The sequence below is a fragment of the Gracilinanus agilis genome, chromosome 6 (assembly GCF_016433145.1).
Source record: "Gracilinanus agilis isolate LMUSP501 chromosome 6, AgileGrace, whole genome shotgun sequence".
In the NCBI taxonomy this organism is placed as follows: domain Eukaryota; kingdom Metazoa; phylum Chordata; class Mammalia; order Didelphimorphia; family Didelphidae; genus Gracilinanus; species Gracilinanus agilis.
Window position 1 is genome coordinate 59,208,080 of NC_058135.1, and position 17,249 is coordinate 59,225,328.

A 17,249-nucleotide genomic window follows, 5' to 3' on the forward strand; every position below is an offset into this window, starting at 1 on the left:
CATCTACTTTCTAAGATCGTTGTGAGGACTAAATAGGAGATTGTGGTAGGGGGAACAGGAAGTACAGTATGAGGATACTTTGGGCTGTCTTCTGAAACTCTCGTTGTTGAACTTGTTCATGTAACAGTAAATCAATATGTGGTTCACATGGACAAATAACACTCCATTCTCTCCTCTTTACTCATCACCCTGATATACAGTTAGGAAAACCTCATCCCAGAAGCTAACCTGACCTTCCTAAGTGATTCTAACTGGCACTGAAAGTTATAGAGGAGTAAACTAAGTCACCACAAGGGATCATGATCAGAAGGAGCCAAATTAGGCACAGTTTTGCCAGACTTTTCTTTAAGATATTTTCTTTTCTTTTGCTGTTGCTTAAGACTCTGTATTTCCTTTGTAAAACAAAGAGCAAAGATCTCAAAGGTCTATATTAATAAAAATGCTTTTAGACTGTTAACGGTAAAAAAGTTTGATACAATATCTTTTCTTGCCTCATGTTGAAAAAAAATTAGGAATAGTGTTCTTTATTTAAAAATAATTTAATACTTTAAGTTAAAAAGTAAAATTATTTAAATTATAAATTAAGGTAAATTCTTTAAATTTTAAAGTAAATTATGCATTTAGAGTACATACCCGAAGTGGATGGCTATCGACCTTTGTGACAATGCCCAGGAATTCCTGTAGATTAGGGAGAATTCACGTGCATTCCTTAGTCTGGGATCTGGTCAGAGCTTTTTGCATTAATTCTTGGCCCTTGGGAATCCCAAGGAATGCCCTCCTTTTGAACAGAATTTGATGACTAACTAAAGGAGACCAGGGTTCTTTTCCTAGGGATGTGCCTAGCCACCAGCAGTTTGGGGAAGGGCAACTTGGAAAGGGTTTGGGACTGGACGATCCTCAGTTTCCTGGCGATTTCTGCATTCCATATGAAATTGGAAACTTCCCTTTCCCAAGCCAAGTCCTAATGCCAAAATACACAATTTCATCTTTCTCAGAACTTGGCAGTTAATGCGGTGGACAGAGTGGGTTTGCTTGACCTCTGACTACTGATGCCCTGGCACTCTTGGCACGGGTGGAGGCAGGAGAGTCAGTCTGATTTAACGACTTCTTCCTTCGGAAGGAGACGCTTTTTGAGGCTCAACGTTTTGAAATTCACCAAAAAGTTAGTGTCTCTCTGTCTCTGTCTGTCAGTCTCCCCCCGCCCCCTTATTTTCTCTTCTAGGCTCAACTTTAGGACCAACCCCGAATCTCCCTCTTTCCGAGTCCTCTTTAGATCGGCCTCTTTGTGCACCAAGTCTCCCCCTTTTCTCTTCCTGGGTCCTCTTGAGGTCTGGCTCCTTTGCCACGCGTCCTGCCCCACCCCCAGCCTTTCTTTCCTCTTCCTGGGTCCTCTTAAGCTCTGGCTCCGTGCCTCTGTGCCCCTCTTTACCCAGTGCACCCTCTCTTTCCCGCCCCCTCCCCTCCCTGCTGCTACCCAAATGGACACAGGCGTTCCGAAACTAGTAGCCCCGGCTGGCGGCTGGTTGGGGAGAGCCAACCCCTCGGTTTTTCCAGTCCGCTCAGTGGCACTGCGTTTCTCTTGGGGCGGGCCGGAGAAGGCGGAAAAGGGCCAGAAACCTCCCTTCCACTCGAAACTGAAGACTCGGGAGGGCAGGAAGTTTTTGGTCGGCGGGAAGAAAACCAAGTTGCGCTTGATCACGTAGGAAGCCGGAGAGGGAAAGAGGACCACACCCTCCCCTTTAATCCGCCCCTAGCCGCGGGAGGCGGAGGCTGGGCCGGGCGCTGGCTGCTTCTCGGTGGTGCGGGGGTGAAGCTTTAGCTCCGAGCCCCCACTTCGGAAGGAGAGCCAGCTGGCGACTCCTGCAGCCGTGACCCTCTCGGGGGTCTCCCCACGCTCGCCCCAGCGCGATGCAGCTGGCCGGCCGCTGGCTGCTGCCGCGTCTGCCCCGGGCACCCCCACGGTCCGCTGCTGCCCAGGTAAGAGATCGAGCCGCACTTTCGGAAAAGTTTCGCCTTTGGGGAACTTTGCAACTTGTTTGACCCGAGCAAGAAGCGTCTGGGGCGGGGATGGAAGGATTGCCCAGTGAGTTGCTAGGGCTGCTGCCAGTAGTATGGCCGGAGCGGGGCTCTCAGCCTTGCGCCTCCTGCTCCGGGCCCAGGGAGAGCAAGGCTGAGCTCGCTTGCGCCCGGGAGGTGTGTGTCCACGCTAGGGACACTGCGGGTAGTACATGGGATCCCGTACCTAGTGTCAGGGGACATCTGTTTTAACGCATGAAGAAACTGAGGGCCGGAACTAGGCTGAAAGAACTAGACGTGGAAGAGACATTTTACGGGTGAGGAAACTCAGATCTCTCTCTTTCAGCCATTTAACACTTACTGAGTGCCATGCACTGGCCTCTGGGTCAGAGATTGGCCCCAGTTGGTCTGCCTGTTGTCTTCACCGTTTTAGTGTCTGCATATCACAGATCATAGGGATCTCCAGAGGCCCCTGGTCCAAATCCCTCGTTTTACAGAAAAGAAAAATCACAGAGTCCAGAGAGACGAGTGACTTGTTCTCAGTCATTTGCCCAAGTTTTTTCCCTGGTGCAAGGTACCATTGAACTGGGATCCAAGTTCAGAGTTTTCCTGCACCTAGCTCCTTCCCGGCTGGTTCTAGTTTATGGGGCGCCCCAAGCAAGCTCGCCACCCCGCCCCCACCCTAAATTAGCAAATGAAACTAACTAGGCTCCCCCAACCCTCCTCAACCTCCACCCTGAAAACAAAACACTTTTGATCTTCTCCGAAAGCAGTCTGTTTCTGCGCCTGCTTAGCTCTTTCTAACCGACAGCGGCGCCCCCCGGGTGGAGGTGGGTGGGAAGATTTGGTCCCCTCCGAGCTGGGGGAACGGGAACGGCCGTGAGCTGCCTGGCAGAAGACAGCTTTGCCCAGTGCTTCTAGATGATTGGTTGTGGCAGGAGAGGGGAATTCGTGCTTTGAACCCGATGCTCCGAAACCTTGAGCAGTTCCCTTTTCCCGGGACACCGGAACGGTTCCTTGGGTTTTGTTGTTCTGGAACCCCGCTGGGTGGGTGATCGGTGAGTCATCCTCTTGAAGTCGGCGGAGTAAGCTGGATACCTGGCTTTACGGTCCATGCTGAAACAGTTCTTGGCTGGGGGATGGGAGGGGCCGATTTTAAAGGAGACCGAACCCAGGTAAAGCGGATCCCTGGAGCCAGGCCCCTGAGGTCTGAGCCTGCTCGAAGGCTCGCCCTGGGGACCAAAGGCAGATTTGTGTGGTTGGGTTTGGCTCTTACTAGGAGAACTTTACTCTTTTTTTTTTTTAAAGGTCAAATTAATTTGGGAGCATTTAACTGTGTGGGAAATAGTGGCAACTTTGCAGTTGGTTTGGGAAGAGTAAAGTCTGATTCCTTCCTGCTGCCTTCATATTCCAATTCCCTTCAATCTTGTTCAGGGCTGAGAAGTGCTTGAGAGTGCAGGTTAAAAATGTATTCCTTGAGGGCAGCTAGGTAGCTCAGTAGATTGATTTTGTTTCATTTCATTTATTTATTTTTTTTAAACCCTCACCTTCTGTCTTAGGATCAGTACTGTGTATTGGTTCCAAGGCTGAAGAGTGGTAAGGGCTGGGCAATGGGGGTTAAGTGACTTGCCCAGGGTCACACAGGCTATATTTGAACCCAGGACCTCCCGGCTCTAGGCTTGGCTTTCAATCCCCTGAGACACCCAACTGCTCCCTATTTTATTTTACTTTTAAATTTTTTCCACAGTTCCATGACTCATGTTCTTTCCCTCCCCTCTTCACTCCCCACTCTGGGAGTTGACAAGCAATTTCACTGTATTATCACTCAAATCCTAAACTTAGTAGATGGAGATCCAGGTCTAGAGACAGGAGGTCCTAGGTTCAAATCTGACCTCAGCCACTTCCCAGCCCTGTGACCCTGGGCAAGTGACTTAATCCCCATTGCCTAGCCCTTACTGCTCTTCTACCTTGGAACCAATATGTAGTATTGACTAAAAGACAAAAGGTAGGGGTGTTAAAAAAATGTATTCCTTGTACATCTGAAAACATTCAGTAAAACATTTCAGTTAACAGCCCATCTTTAGGGAAGAAATGAATGCTTGCTTGGTGGACACAGGGCAGTTTACTCTGCTCAGGTTTTGCTCTCTCCCTTGGAATGCCCTCTTGGAAGCCCCCTTTCTATTTTCTCTGTCTGTTCCTCGAGGGTGGTACCCGGCTGTCTCTTTCAGAGATCTGGAGTGGTGCAAGAAAAAAAAAATGGAGAAGGAAATGGTAAACCACTCTAGTGTCTGCCAAGAAAACTTCAAATAGGATCTCGGAGAGCTGGACATGACTGAATGAGAACAACACAGCACTTGGCACAGCATCTGGCACATAGTAGGCACTTAATAAAATGCTTGTTCACTTGTCCTCTTCACACAGGTCAGAAGTTGGCAGAAATGCCCCGAGAGCCCTTGGGAGGCCTGGCCCCTTCTCAGAACTTTTAACTAGGAACACTTGCTTTAAAGGTCTCGCTCCAGTGGCCTTTGATAGCGATCTGGAGCTAAGTTTGGGCCCATTTGATGGGAAGCCCCCTGGCAGAGGAGAAAACACATTCCAGGATGTTTTTTCCAGATAAGTAATCTTCAACATGGGTCCCTTAACAGCTGTAGGGGCATTTGAGTGATAACTGACCCCTCATAATTCACCACTCTAGAAGGCAAGTCCCCAGGCTCCCCTAGGAGACTTCCCCTTTGGGGCTCCATCTTCTAAAATGCAAATGTCCTTTTTAGGGAAATGGAGTGATTTGTAGAAAAGATTCTATTTTCCTTATATTAGCAGCACAGAGGGTAAGCTCCTCGAGGATCCACCCTTTAGTACAGTTTCTGGAATGTGTTGTTCAGTCATTTTTTCAGTCAGATCTGACTCTTTGTGACCCCATTTGGGGTTTTCTTGGTAGAGATACTGGAGTGGCTTGCCATTTCCTTCTCCAGCTCATTTTCCAGATGTAGAAACTGAGGTAGACAGGGTTAAGTGACTTGCCTAGGCTCACACAGCTAAGTTGTTTGAGGTGGGATTTGAACTCAACTAGACTCTAGACCCTTTACTCTATCCACTCCACTATCTAGCTTCTCCTTCTCCCCTCCAGAATATAGTGGGTTGAAAATAAATGCATGATGATTAATTGACTGGCATCTCCTGGATGGCAGAGTTTTGAAGGTAGCCAGAAGCAGTTTGCCAACATTGCCTTAATGTAGCAGAAAGGGAGAGGGGAGGAGAACAAAGGCAAAAAGGCAGAGAAAGGAAAGACAGAATTAAAAAGGGAACTCTAGAGGCCCCTCAAACACGAGCCCCCTCTATGCTGGTGACTAAAGCATCGGGTGGTATCCAAGGATATTTCTTCTGACGACATCCATCTCTGCACGGTAGCTTTCTAGCTGAGTGGTTGTTAGGACAATCAGTGACTCCTGCTGATGCTGCAGCTGATGCTGGTGGGGATCCAGCCTTGACTAATTATTGTGCCTTGATGAATAATGTTTGCACTAAAAGCCCCTTCGGAAATGTGTATTTCTTCATTGTGGCTCCCTCCCTGCTTTTTGGACAGCAAAACCCTTGAGATGTGTCGGTGCCTCTCAAGTAAAAATTGAGCTCTTTCAAGCAGTGGTTCAAATTTTAAGAAAGGAAATGGGGCCAGTACTTCTAGCTTACTGACAATCTTGGCCTTTTTTTTTTTTTAAACTAAACTTGTGAATATGATTTTATCCCAACACAATTTGTTCATTTTGTTTTTTGCTGGTTTTTTGCCTCTTCCATTGAATAAGGATGTCGTTCTTGGCTTGCACTGATGGGCAATTTATCTTATTAAGCACATTTTGGTTCATAGCTATCTCTGTTCCAAGGAAAGTAGGAACTGTTAAGCTATAGCAATCCTAGACCTAAGGAGGTCTCTGGTATCATGTCCCAAGTTTCTGTTCTTGACACTGTTTCAACATTCTTATTCATATCAAATTTGGATGTGATGCAGAGCTGGGGGTGCTCACTAATGCTCTGGATGCTGGTTAGGCTTCAGAAAGATTATGACAGCCTAGAATGATACGGGGAACCCTAGAGATTGAAGTTGACTGGAGGTATGGGGTAAGAGAATAAAAAAAGAGGGGGCAGCTGAGTAGCTTAGTGATTTGAGAGCCAGGCCCAGAGATGGGAGATCCTGGGTTCAGATATGGCCCTCAGACACTTCCTAGCTGTGTGTCCCTGGACAAGTCACTTAACCCCCATTACCTAGCCCTTAATACTCTTCTGCTTTGGAACCAATATATAATATTGATTCTAAGATGGAAAGTAAAGGTTAAACGAAAACCCAAAATCTAAGTGTTCCAAGTGATTTAAACTTTTCTTCAACTGCCATGGACTTCACCATTGCCTTCAAGTATATATACACATATATATTTATTTGTGTGTCTGTATAGGTGTAAGTATACAGTATATATGTGTATATTTGTGTGTGCGCATATATTTATTTATTTCTCTAGAAATGAACACAGACCTAACCATGATTGGGCATTTATGATCCCGAATTGTTTGACGCCCCCCAAACCCTCAAAGCATCCCAGAGGTGCTACTCCTTGTCCCTTGTAGGCTACTGAGAACCCAGAGGAATCTTATTTTTCCAGGGATCCAAATGGCCATGGAAAGAAACATGGTGAGGATAAGGAAGCTGCAACTTATTATCGGATGCCTTGTATGAAGAGAGCCATTCAGGACATCCCTGACTGGGAATGAAAATGGGCCATTCGTGGAGCTAGAATGAGGTGGTCAGTGATTAATGCTCACTGCTCCACTGGCCTCCTTGAATAGATGATAAGTTTCAGATGTTCTATCATGTTATGTGGTTCATCTGTGAAAGATTGATGGGGAAAAAGAAAGAAAAATAGAAAATATTCCTATTTTCTATTCATATATTGAATATATTTATTTATTATATAGTTAAGTAATTTCTTATTCTATATTCTGTATTTAATTCATAAAATATCATGGATAAAAATCACTTGGGATTAAAATGGGACAGGGAGGATGTAGGTGCTAGGCGAGTGTTCCATTTGTGCCTCGAGGTCAATGCTTCCTGTATCCTGCAGGACCTAGAGTATATTGAAAAATCTCTTTGTGACAATTACATAATGAACTTAGCTTCTTTGGACACTTAAGCCGCAGGCTTTAAACTAGTAAAGAAATCTTCCCAAAACCGTGTTGGAAGTATATGACGTTGCTTCTCTAATTCATTGCCTGTGGATGTTGGGGCAATCCACTGGGAAGAATTTTTAACAAAAGAACAGCCAGGCTGTTTTTTAGGAGGTAAGCAAATCATTTCCACTAACAGCCCATTTGGATGATTTATCAAAGTGTGGAGGTGGATTTGGGGTCTCGAAGGTTATGCCAGCAAAGCATAAAGTATGGCAGGCCCTCCCATTCTAGAAAGACTTTGAAAGTACGCCTGGCAGAGCCATATCTAGAATTTATGTGCACAGGGCAAGTCGCACAAAATAGTGCCTGGGGCTGCCAAATCAGCCAATATCAACACTCCCTCTGTATGGAAAATGCCATAAAATATTCCATAGGAAGGGGAGATGGAGACTTTAGGACCTTGTGAGGCTTTACCAGGGAGATTGCTGCCAGGGGGAGGGATTGGCTAGGACTGGTTGAAGATCTACTGGTATACAGCCACCATGGGCAGAAGCATGCCACCTGGTAGTTTCATGGGGTGCATCAACACTGAAATTGCTCTTATATATTTTTTAAAGCAAATCAAAAGCCTCATAGAATTGGACATTGTCCCCATTGTAGCTTATTGTAGAATTTTGCCTTTTGTTTCCAGGATGATTATAAAAATGTAAGTGAATAGGACTTGGTGAGAGACATTTTTTTGTGTTGTTAAAACCCTTACCTTCTGTCTTAGAACCAAACAATACTGTGTTTTGGTTCTAAGGCAGAAGGATAGTAAGGGCTAGGCAATGGAGGTTAAGTGATCTGCCCAGGATCACATAGCTAGGAAGTATCTGAGGTCATATTTGAACCCAGGACTTCTCATCTTTAGGTCTGGCTCTTAAGCCTCTGGGCCACCTACTTTCCTTGAGAGACATTTTTTAATAACAAGGAAACTGCCAGTTGGCATCTCTCTTTCTCTTTCTGTCTTCTGTCTCTTTATCTCTGTCGGTAGCTGTCACATCAGAAATCCCTAGATATTGATAAATTGTCTGTAACAGATATTGCTTAAAATGTAGAGTCTAGTGGCCCCCCTCACTTGGCTTTAAATTTTTATTTATTTATTTCCCCCCCCCCCCACTGGTTTTTAAACCAATAACTATTATTAACTGACTGTGGGGAAGTAGAGTGGACTTCATTGATTACTTCCGCGGGCTTTGGTTGCCTTGTCTTAAAAAAAGGAAAGAAGCTGGACCAGATGGTCACTAACTGACCTCAAACAGCTCTAAATCCTGAGATGCTTAGGACTTCAGTGTCTTGGGTGTGGTACCATTGACCCAGGCTCTAGTGCTAAGGGACTGCCCACAGAGTCACGTAGAATGGATGCCATATGTTTTGGGGAGAGAATTATGCCTCTGCCTGAAGTTGTCTTATCTACAGCAAAGGAGATCAAAAGTTTCACCAACTTGCACCATCTACCTGTCTATCCATCCTGGGAAAGCACTTTAGAAAGCTCTCAATGCTGTGTGAACGAACGCTCTTCTTATTTCTGCTCTGCCTCTAAGATCAGCTCGCTTCTTAATTTCATAGCAGTGACCAGACATACAGGGGTGGAGTTAATTTTGTACAAGCAGAAAGTATATTTATTAGATAGACATATTCTCTGGAAGTCTTCATAGCTTTCCCAACCCCTTAAATTGATGGGCAAAAACTCCGTGTCTGCTCTCTTGCATTTTAAATGTAGAGGTGGCACCCTTGGAATGCTTCGGAGGCTTGGAAAGATGCTTGGACAGCATCCGTCTTTGTAGTATAATTTTTGATAAAAAGTAACCAGCAGGCACACAAATAATCATCTGTCAAAATGATCTAGGTTGGTTGAGCTTTCAAATAGCAGAACATTTTTTAAAAAGACAATTAGCATAACTTCATGAAAAATCCAGAGGCAGAGAAGCAGCTAGATAACTCAGTGGTGAGAGTGTCAGGCTTGGAGCCAAGGACACCAGAGTTCAAATCTGGTCTCAGACACTTAATAGTTGTGTGACCCTGGGCAAGTCACTTGCCCCAGTTCACCTCAGTTTTCTCACCCATAAAATGAGCTGGAAAAGGAAATGCCAAAACACTCCAGCATCTCTGGCAAGAAAATCCCAACTGGAGAGTTGGATAGGACTGAAGAAACAGCTAGGATTTTGATTGGCAGGCCCTTAGATTTTAAGTGCTGTGTTCTTTCTGTGGCAGCACACTGCCTCCAGATTTCCTGACCTTGTGACTCTGGGCAAGTCACATTCTGACAGCATCCCTGACCTACACTGGTGAACTCCTATATTGAACTCCTATACCCACACTGGAAATTCTCTATCCCTCTGGAGTTTAAATAGAAATAGGGGCTGCTAAATCATATATAAAGATCCCTTTAGACTGCATATTGACTTAGAAAACCACAAATTAACACTATCTATGTCTTATTGTGTGTATATATATATATAAATAATTTTTTTTTTAGATTTTTCAGAATTACATTTTTAATCTGGTTGGGGCCACATTTGAGAGTTTCCTGGGCAGGGATGTTTGATACCTCTGCCCAAATTAATTAAATCACAGGTCTGGAGCTCCAAGAAAAGGAAAATAGGGAAAAATTATTGAACATCAGTCTGAAATGCTAATGCTTTTTAAATTCTTATTTATAAATAATAATATTTTATTATATTCAGCTGCTGAAATGTAGATTAATGACAATGTACTAGTATGTGGAGAAATTACAAATGAAAAAAGCAGAAGCCCATCCTTCCCTGACCATTCCACAATGAATATGGTCATTGAGATGGAAAGCACAAGGAAATGACCCATACCTAAAGTAAAGAAGAAAGTTGTAACTTAGGATCATTTTTTGTCCCTAAAGTTAGAAGTCAGCATCATGGTTCACCTGATTTCCAAAGTGACTTCAACTTGCCATAATAAAATTCTGAGAAGAGAGTATGTTTGGCTTTGGCACAAGGAAGGGAGATTGTGGAGATAACTATGTTATTTCACTTTCCTGACCAAATGCTAATGTAGCACACTATTCTCTAATCTTACCTCCCAGTTGGATACATTTTGTATTGAAAAAAGGTTACAGGATCATCTGGAAGGTAGCTCTACGCAGGAAATGTTGGGTATGTTCATTGGCATTTAATGTATGCAGTTCAGTTCAGGATGAGAGGTCAAATGTTTTCCCAAATTTCCACCCAGCTTGAGTAGTATAAATTATGGATTGGTCATATCAGTGTATCAGTTTAGCAATACAAGTAATGAGTAAACCAGTCTGTATTTGGGTCTGGCCAGACTTATGACCACCATTGATACTCAATTTTCTTCTTTCCCATTTTTTCCTTCACTGTGATATTAAAAATATATCCTGGGAACAGTTAGGCAATTTGGTGGATAGAGAACCAAGCCTGGGAAATGGGAGGTCCTGGGTTCAAATCTAGCCTCAGACACTTACTGCTCTTTTGCCTTGGAACTAATACTTGAATTGATCCTAAGGTAGAAGGTAAGGGTTTAAAAAAAAAGCCCAAATAGAGTCATGAAGAGTTGGACATGACTGAAAAGTGACTGACCAAAACCTAGACAAGATAAGCATTGAATAATTACATGATGAATGAATGAATGGATAGGAGTAAAGATAAACGAACGAATGAATGAATCCTTAGCAAAGTGAAGCAGAAAGAGGACCTGTGTCTAGTCTCAAGTTTTAGCAGGAGTGGGAGAAAGCAGGAACTAGATGTGGAAGATGTCCTAGTGAAAGACGGAGGATTTTTGACAAACTGGATATATAGAGGTCTGTCTGTGAGATGTATGACAGACAAAGCAAATTTAACAAGGATCAGCCAACCTACCTCTCCCTTCAGGAGCAGTAAGGAAGAAGAGGAGGAGGCCAGGCTGGAGCAGAGTGGTAAGGGGTATGAGGAAAGGCACTGGCAAAGAGATGGAGGCTGGCATGGGGGTGCAGAGACCTGGGCCAGCTGCCTCCCTCCCCCTAATCTTAGTGGGACAAGGAAAATAGTGGACAGATGAACCCATGGAAAAGATGGACAAGAACAGATAATACAAAAAGGCCTGTTGATTGATTGATTGTGAGTTCACTTTCCTTGGGGATCATCAGTGTCAAATTGTGGATATTGTTTCGACTTCTCTGGTCAAGATTGTCAGGAATACAGGCTCACTTTATAAATATAATATAAATACATCTTTCTTTAAAAATAAAATAAAATAAATTCCTATAGATCCCTTCTGTCTTTACTTCACTTACATTTCCCAATGTGTCCAATTTTCTCTCTCTCAGAGAACCATCCCTTAGGATAAAGAATAAAAATGGATGGAGGAGGGACTTACACAAACTGAAACAGAACAAAATAAGCAAAACCAGGAGACCATTATATACAGTAACAGCAATATTGTACAATGAACCACTGGGAATAACTTGGCTATCTTAGAAATTCAGTGACCCATAACAATCCCAAAGGATTCCTGGTAAAAAAAAAATACCATCTCTGTCCAGTGAAGGAGCGTATGGATTCTGAATTTAGACCAAAGCAAACTTTTTTTGCATAATTTTTTGGGGGTTTAAGTTTCCTTCCACAAAAGGATGAATAAGGGGAAATGTTTTACATGATTTCACGTGTGAAATCAATATCAGATTGCTTACCATTGTGACTGAGGAGAGGGAAAGAATTTAAGACTCAAAATTATTTTTAAAATATTGGAAACTGTTTTTACATATAATGGGGGGGGGAAGAAAAGACATTTTTAAAGAAAAAAGATGAGAAACAATTCTGCAAAACTAACCAACATGTAGAAAATTTTTTACTTTATTTTCAGTATTTCATACTCATACTCTAGGACAAAGCCGGTGAGAATTTTTTTTCAAGAGGAACTGGGGCATCGTTTATTGGAGATGGTCACAAAAATGAGCAAGCTAAACAGACCTTTCCCCACTTCCCCATGGTCCTCACTTTTTCCCTGGACTCTAGTCTGCCATAAGGGCTCAGAGCTGTAGCACATGTTTAATTTGCTGGTGAAATACTCTTGTGCCATCAAGACCGTGATGGAGGCTGCTCAAAGGAGCTAGGGCAGGACAGGGGTCAGGATTGGAACCCCAGGACTGGGAGGATGTCAAGGGTGGGGGAAGGGGTGGGAAAGGGACCCAGTAGATTAGGAGGTAAAGGAAACGTTTTGAGCTCCTCAGCCTCTGAGCTGACCAGGAGACTAGTGTAGTGCTTCCTTCCTCCATCTCATTCTTCTCTTCCATTTTTCTCTTTTTAGAAATAAAACTTTCAGATTGTGTTCAGCTGGCCCAGGGGCCTCAAACTGTACTCCACCCCAAGTTACTTATTTATTGGGGGCAGTGGAGGGGGGCACTTGTTTGCTTCTCCCTCAGAAACCTCCAGGAGGAGATAATGAGACCTCAGCAATTTTTTTTTTTCAAATCCATAGTTAAAACAAGAACTGTAAGCCAGAGCTCAATCTCTGTTTGACATCTCTTTGGGTTCATTATAAGCTGCCCTGGAGGCTGTAACTTGATAAGAAAGAGAACAGCCTGTCAGCTGTACTGTGTGTGTCAGGAAAGGCCAGGATAAGGAGGAAAGTAGAGCTCCAATGCTTGTTTGATTAGAATTTGAGGTCAGAATTCAAGTTTGTATATGCAAATGGCAGCTGCTAGGAGATTGAGAGGATTCCAATGGAGGAGACTGGCTTGACTGCTGGAAGCCAGGGAAGGGTTCCAGGGGAAAAGATTTAATGTCAAGTTGTCTGATTTCTCTGACATGGGAAGAGGTAAATGATTGACCGGCAAAGTGATGATGCTTATGACCCAAGGGGCCAGTGACTCATTTGAAAGACAAGCTTATTATATTTTCTATGTCAAAAATGAAGCATCTTAGTGTGAGAGTGGAGTGATTGACGGAGACCCCTTCCTTCCATGCCCTATTACTGACACTTCCTGCCTGGGAAAGTTCTTATGAGAAAGGAGACACATCAAAAGGAATTTGTGGAGAGGATTTTTTTTTTCAATATGACTCTGCCTTGTTTTCAGTCAATTGCTGAGCATTTTAAAGTTCATGTGCCAGAATCTGTGTCTGGCCCTGGAGATATAGAGACAAAAATGAAGCATTCCTTGCCCTCAAGGAGTTTACATTCTGACATGTGTTCTCATGGTGTCATTCATGCTATCCTGCTTTCTTTTGGATCTGGGGAATTTGGTTCTTACAATTTTACGGATTAGTCTTGGAGGGCCAACGAACTGACTTTTGGGGAGTGGGTTTCTTTTTTTTTTATTGGTAAGGAGAAGGCCTTATGATTTTATCTATGCAAGGATCCCCTTTCCTGTGGGGAAACTGCAATCTCCGAAAGTCCTAGAGAGTTGACTATAAATGGTTAAATGATTTACTCAAGGTCTCAGAGCTAGGATTGTGCCAGAGGCAGGATTTGAATATAAGTCTTCCTAGCTCTGAAGCCAGTCCTCTCCCCACTTAAAAAAAAGAGAGATAGAGAGGAAAAAAACCATTTTATTTTATTTTAATTTTTTTAATAAAACCCTTACCTTCTGTCTCGGGTCAATACTGTGCATTGGTTCCAAAGCAGAAAAGCAGTAAGGGCTAAGGAATGGGGGTTAAGTGACTTGCCCAGGGTCACACAGCTAGGAAGTATCTGAGACCAGATTTGAACCTACGAGGGAAAAAGCATTTTGGCAAAACTAATCACAGTCTGAAAAGTATATCCAGTATTCTACACTCTTTGTCTACAAAGAGGGATGGTCAGGTTTTTCAAAATCCTTTCTAATCTGTCCAGCCTTACTTATTATTGCTCCTTAAAAGGGATTGAGTTGTGCCCATAATAAACTCTCTGAATCCATTCAGTCACATTAAACATTCTGTTTAATCCCACTTCCATGTTTTTTCTCTAGTTGTTGCTTCCCCAGCTTGGATGGTGTCGTGGTGAGTAACTCCCTCTCAAATTGTCCTCATTTTACCTGCCTTCTGGTATAGCTAGTTTTTATTTGATAAATCTGTAAGGGTGGGGCTTCATGGATTATCAACTCACTTTTATATTTCCTTTAGCCTTTAAATAGAGCTAATGATTGTAAGAGGATATCACATATGGCATGCCTAAGGAAATGTGATATGTAAGGAAATTATATGGTCCTTTTACTATCTGCCATCAAACCTTAGTATTGCCCAGGGATATTCTACAGCTATTTATGATGGAATAAAGAATCAGAATTTCACCAGAGAGTGATGGGAAATTGCACAATAGCAGTAACCAGACCATGTATTGTCAGTGGGAATTCCTATCTAGAAGAAGAGATGCCCTGATTTGTTAATAATTTTTTATTGACAACAAACTTGAACATTCCCATTTAAAAAAGACAGAAGAGATAATTTCCCTAGCTGTTTCCTCATAACGGTTGCTTTTTAAAAAAGAATAAGTCTTTTTAAACATGATCTTATTGTCCATTTCCCTTTTAAAGTCCACTGTCTTCTGTGTATTGGAAGACTTATGGAAAGGTACTGTATTCTTGGCAGTTAGGCTGAACACTAGAGATAGAAAAACAAAACAAAACTCAGACCTTTCTTGCCCTCAAGGAGCAGTGCTAAATAAAGGAATGTACTTTGCTGTAAGTCTTATCTTGAATTTAGTGATTGTTATTATCTGAATATTTTAAAAATCTAGCTTACAGGGCAATTATGGGAAGATAAAAATACTTTCTGGAACCAAAACCCAGAAGATGAATAACGACACTTTGATTACTTCTTACAACAGTTCTGAAAGAGAAGTGTATGCAAAATTGGGCACATTTATGGAAAATAAACAGAGTAAGCTGTCTTATAATAGGAAGCAGATGTTAAATGACTAAGCACAGTAAAGATCTAGTTTAAGTGTTTGTATAATCATTAAAAACTCAATCTTGAATTCTTTCTCAAAGATTCTTGTGTAATGGATTTGGATGGATCTTAGAAGCTCATAAATGACCTAAATCCACATGCTTTTTGAAAATGACTTGACTTCCTCGTTGCTAAAAGCAATGAATGATGATCTTGTTATGTTGTGTCTGTCCAAGTTAGCCCAGTAGGATGAGAACTTGTGACGAGATCATTTAACTGATAGAAGTAAAATGATGTAATGTGGCTAATGGTCATATTAGCTTGGCATTGAGAAACTTCAAATAGATAGATAGAATATCTGATTAACAACTCTGTTTTTCCTTTCTGGACTTGTGATTTTGTTGGCATAAATTCCTGCTAAGGATGTGATGTGATGGGAAGGTGGAAAAGAAAGGATTGTTTGAGATTGATTGATTGGATTCTCTTCAATTCCCATTTGATGAAATAGTGTAAGGGCCAAGTAACTGAAACCAGAGGTCTTAAAGGAGGTATAAGTGAGTATTTGCAATATTACCCCATTACAAGATGGGAAGAAGTTTCTCAATCAAACCTGATGGAATTAGAGGGCAGATAATGAAAGCCTGGCCATGCTTCTAGTGGACATTAAAGGAAGTGGATCAAGGGAGGAGAGAGCTCTGAGAAATGTGAGCTCTGGCAGTCCAGAAGAGAGCCAGCTATTTAAAAGAAGAACCTAGCTCCTGAGAGAGAATCAATCCTCACCTCTTGGGGCAAAGGGATTTTTCTCTCTTTCTTCAAAGTCATCTTGAAATATATAGAACTCCTTGACTTATAAGAGATTAGGCCTAGTGGGGAGTAGATCTAAATACAGCAGTGTCCAGCTCATAGTAAATTCTTAAAAGGAAGAGTGATTGTTGACTGACTGACCGACTAGATCTATGAGCCTCTGAGCCTCCTTTGTGTTATAAGCACTCTCTGGAGCAATACCCTCAGAGTTTTGAATTTCTCTTTTCTCCTATGTGAACATAAAAAGCCCTAGCTTGAGTTTCTTAACACCCTATCAGAAACTGGATATCTAGGGTAGTTGTGGAAATGTTAGAGCTGGTTGGGGGTTGGTGGAATCTAGGCAGAAGATGTGAGAAGAGCAGAAACAATCCTGGTCTTGAATCCAGAAAGTCATTTCATATCTCAGTCTCAGGTTCTTCATCGGTAAAATGGGGATAATAATGCTTGCCCTACTTAGACTCACAACGTTTTGGACTTTGAGGATTTTTTGGGTCATGAAAAAGTGTTCTATAAAGGTGAATTGTTGTCATCTAGTCTTGACAGTTGTTTTGTGGAGGAGGGGACTAAAAGTTGTAAAGGTAGTGGGATGCAGGTATTCTGACAGAATATGAATATTCTTCCCATGATGGCCAGTCACTGGAATGTTCTAACCCAGAAGCCATCCTTTTCAAGGGAAATACTCACTTTTTAATAGTATACTTTGAATATTATAACAGTTACTAATATTTATTCAGTGCTTTTTAAGAAAGTACTTTACAAATATCTAATTTTGTCCTCAAAACAGTCCTGAGAAGGTGGTTGCTTTTGTTATCCTCCCTTTATAGTTGAGGAAACTGAGGCAGATAGAAAGTGACTAGGTCAGGATCACACAGCTAGTAAGTACCTGAGGCAGAATTTGAACTCAGGTCTTCTTGACTCAGAGTCCTATGCTTAGTGTACTAGCTGACTGCCAAATATTATTAATTATTTTTTGTGCAAGGATATATTTTGCAGAGCATCATAGTTCTAGACTTGGAATAGACCTTTATAAAGTCCTCTCCCCCAACCTCCTCATTTGACAGATAAGTCCAACAGGTCATAAATGACTTGTTCAAGGTCATACAGATAGTAAATGTCAAAAGTCAAATTTTAAGCCAATTCTTCTTATTTTACAGCTAAGACTCTTTTACTGGACCATGTTGCCTCCATATTTTAGTTTGTAACTATGTATTTCAGTGAATGGTAGAGAAATACAGTCTCACCTATATATAGATTTGGGTATGTTTTGAGGAATTCCCATGACCAGTACCCTTTGGCACACTACAGTAATTGAGGTAAACTTGGCTTGATCCTCATGGTGCGGGGGGGGGGGGGGGGAGACATAGGGGGAGGCAGGGGGGAGGCGGGGCTGGGTTATGG

At 42.5% G+C, this 17,249-nt stretch overlaps 1 protein-coding gene across 1 annotated transcript in view; it reads left to right on the top strand.

The window, feature by feature from the left end:
* Positions 1-1,761: 1,761 nt before the first annotated feature.
* MCUB (mitochondrial calcium uniporter dominant negative subunit beta) overlaps positions 1,762-17,249 on the top strand; it is a 72,978-nt gene continuing 57,490 nt past the window's right edge. The window contains exon 1 of the mRNA XM_044681641.1: positions 1,762-1,977. Within this exon, the coding sequence (XP_044537576.1) occupies positions 1,909-1,977 (69 nt within the window). The 5' untranslated portion in view covers positions 1,762-1,908. The remainder of the gene's footprint in view (positions 1,978-17,249) is intronic.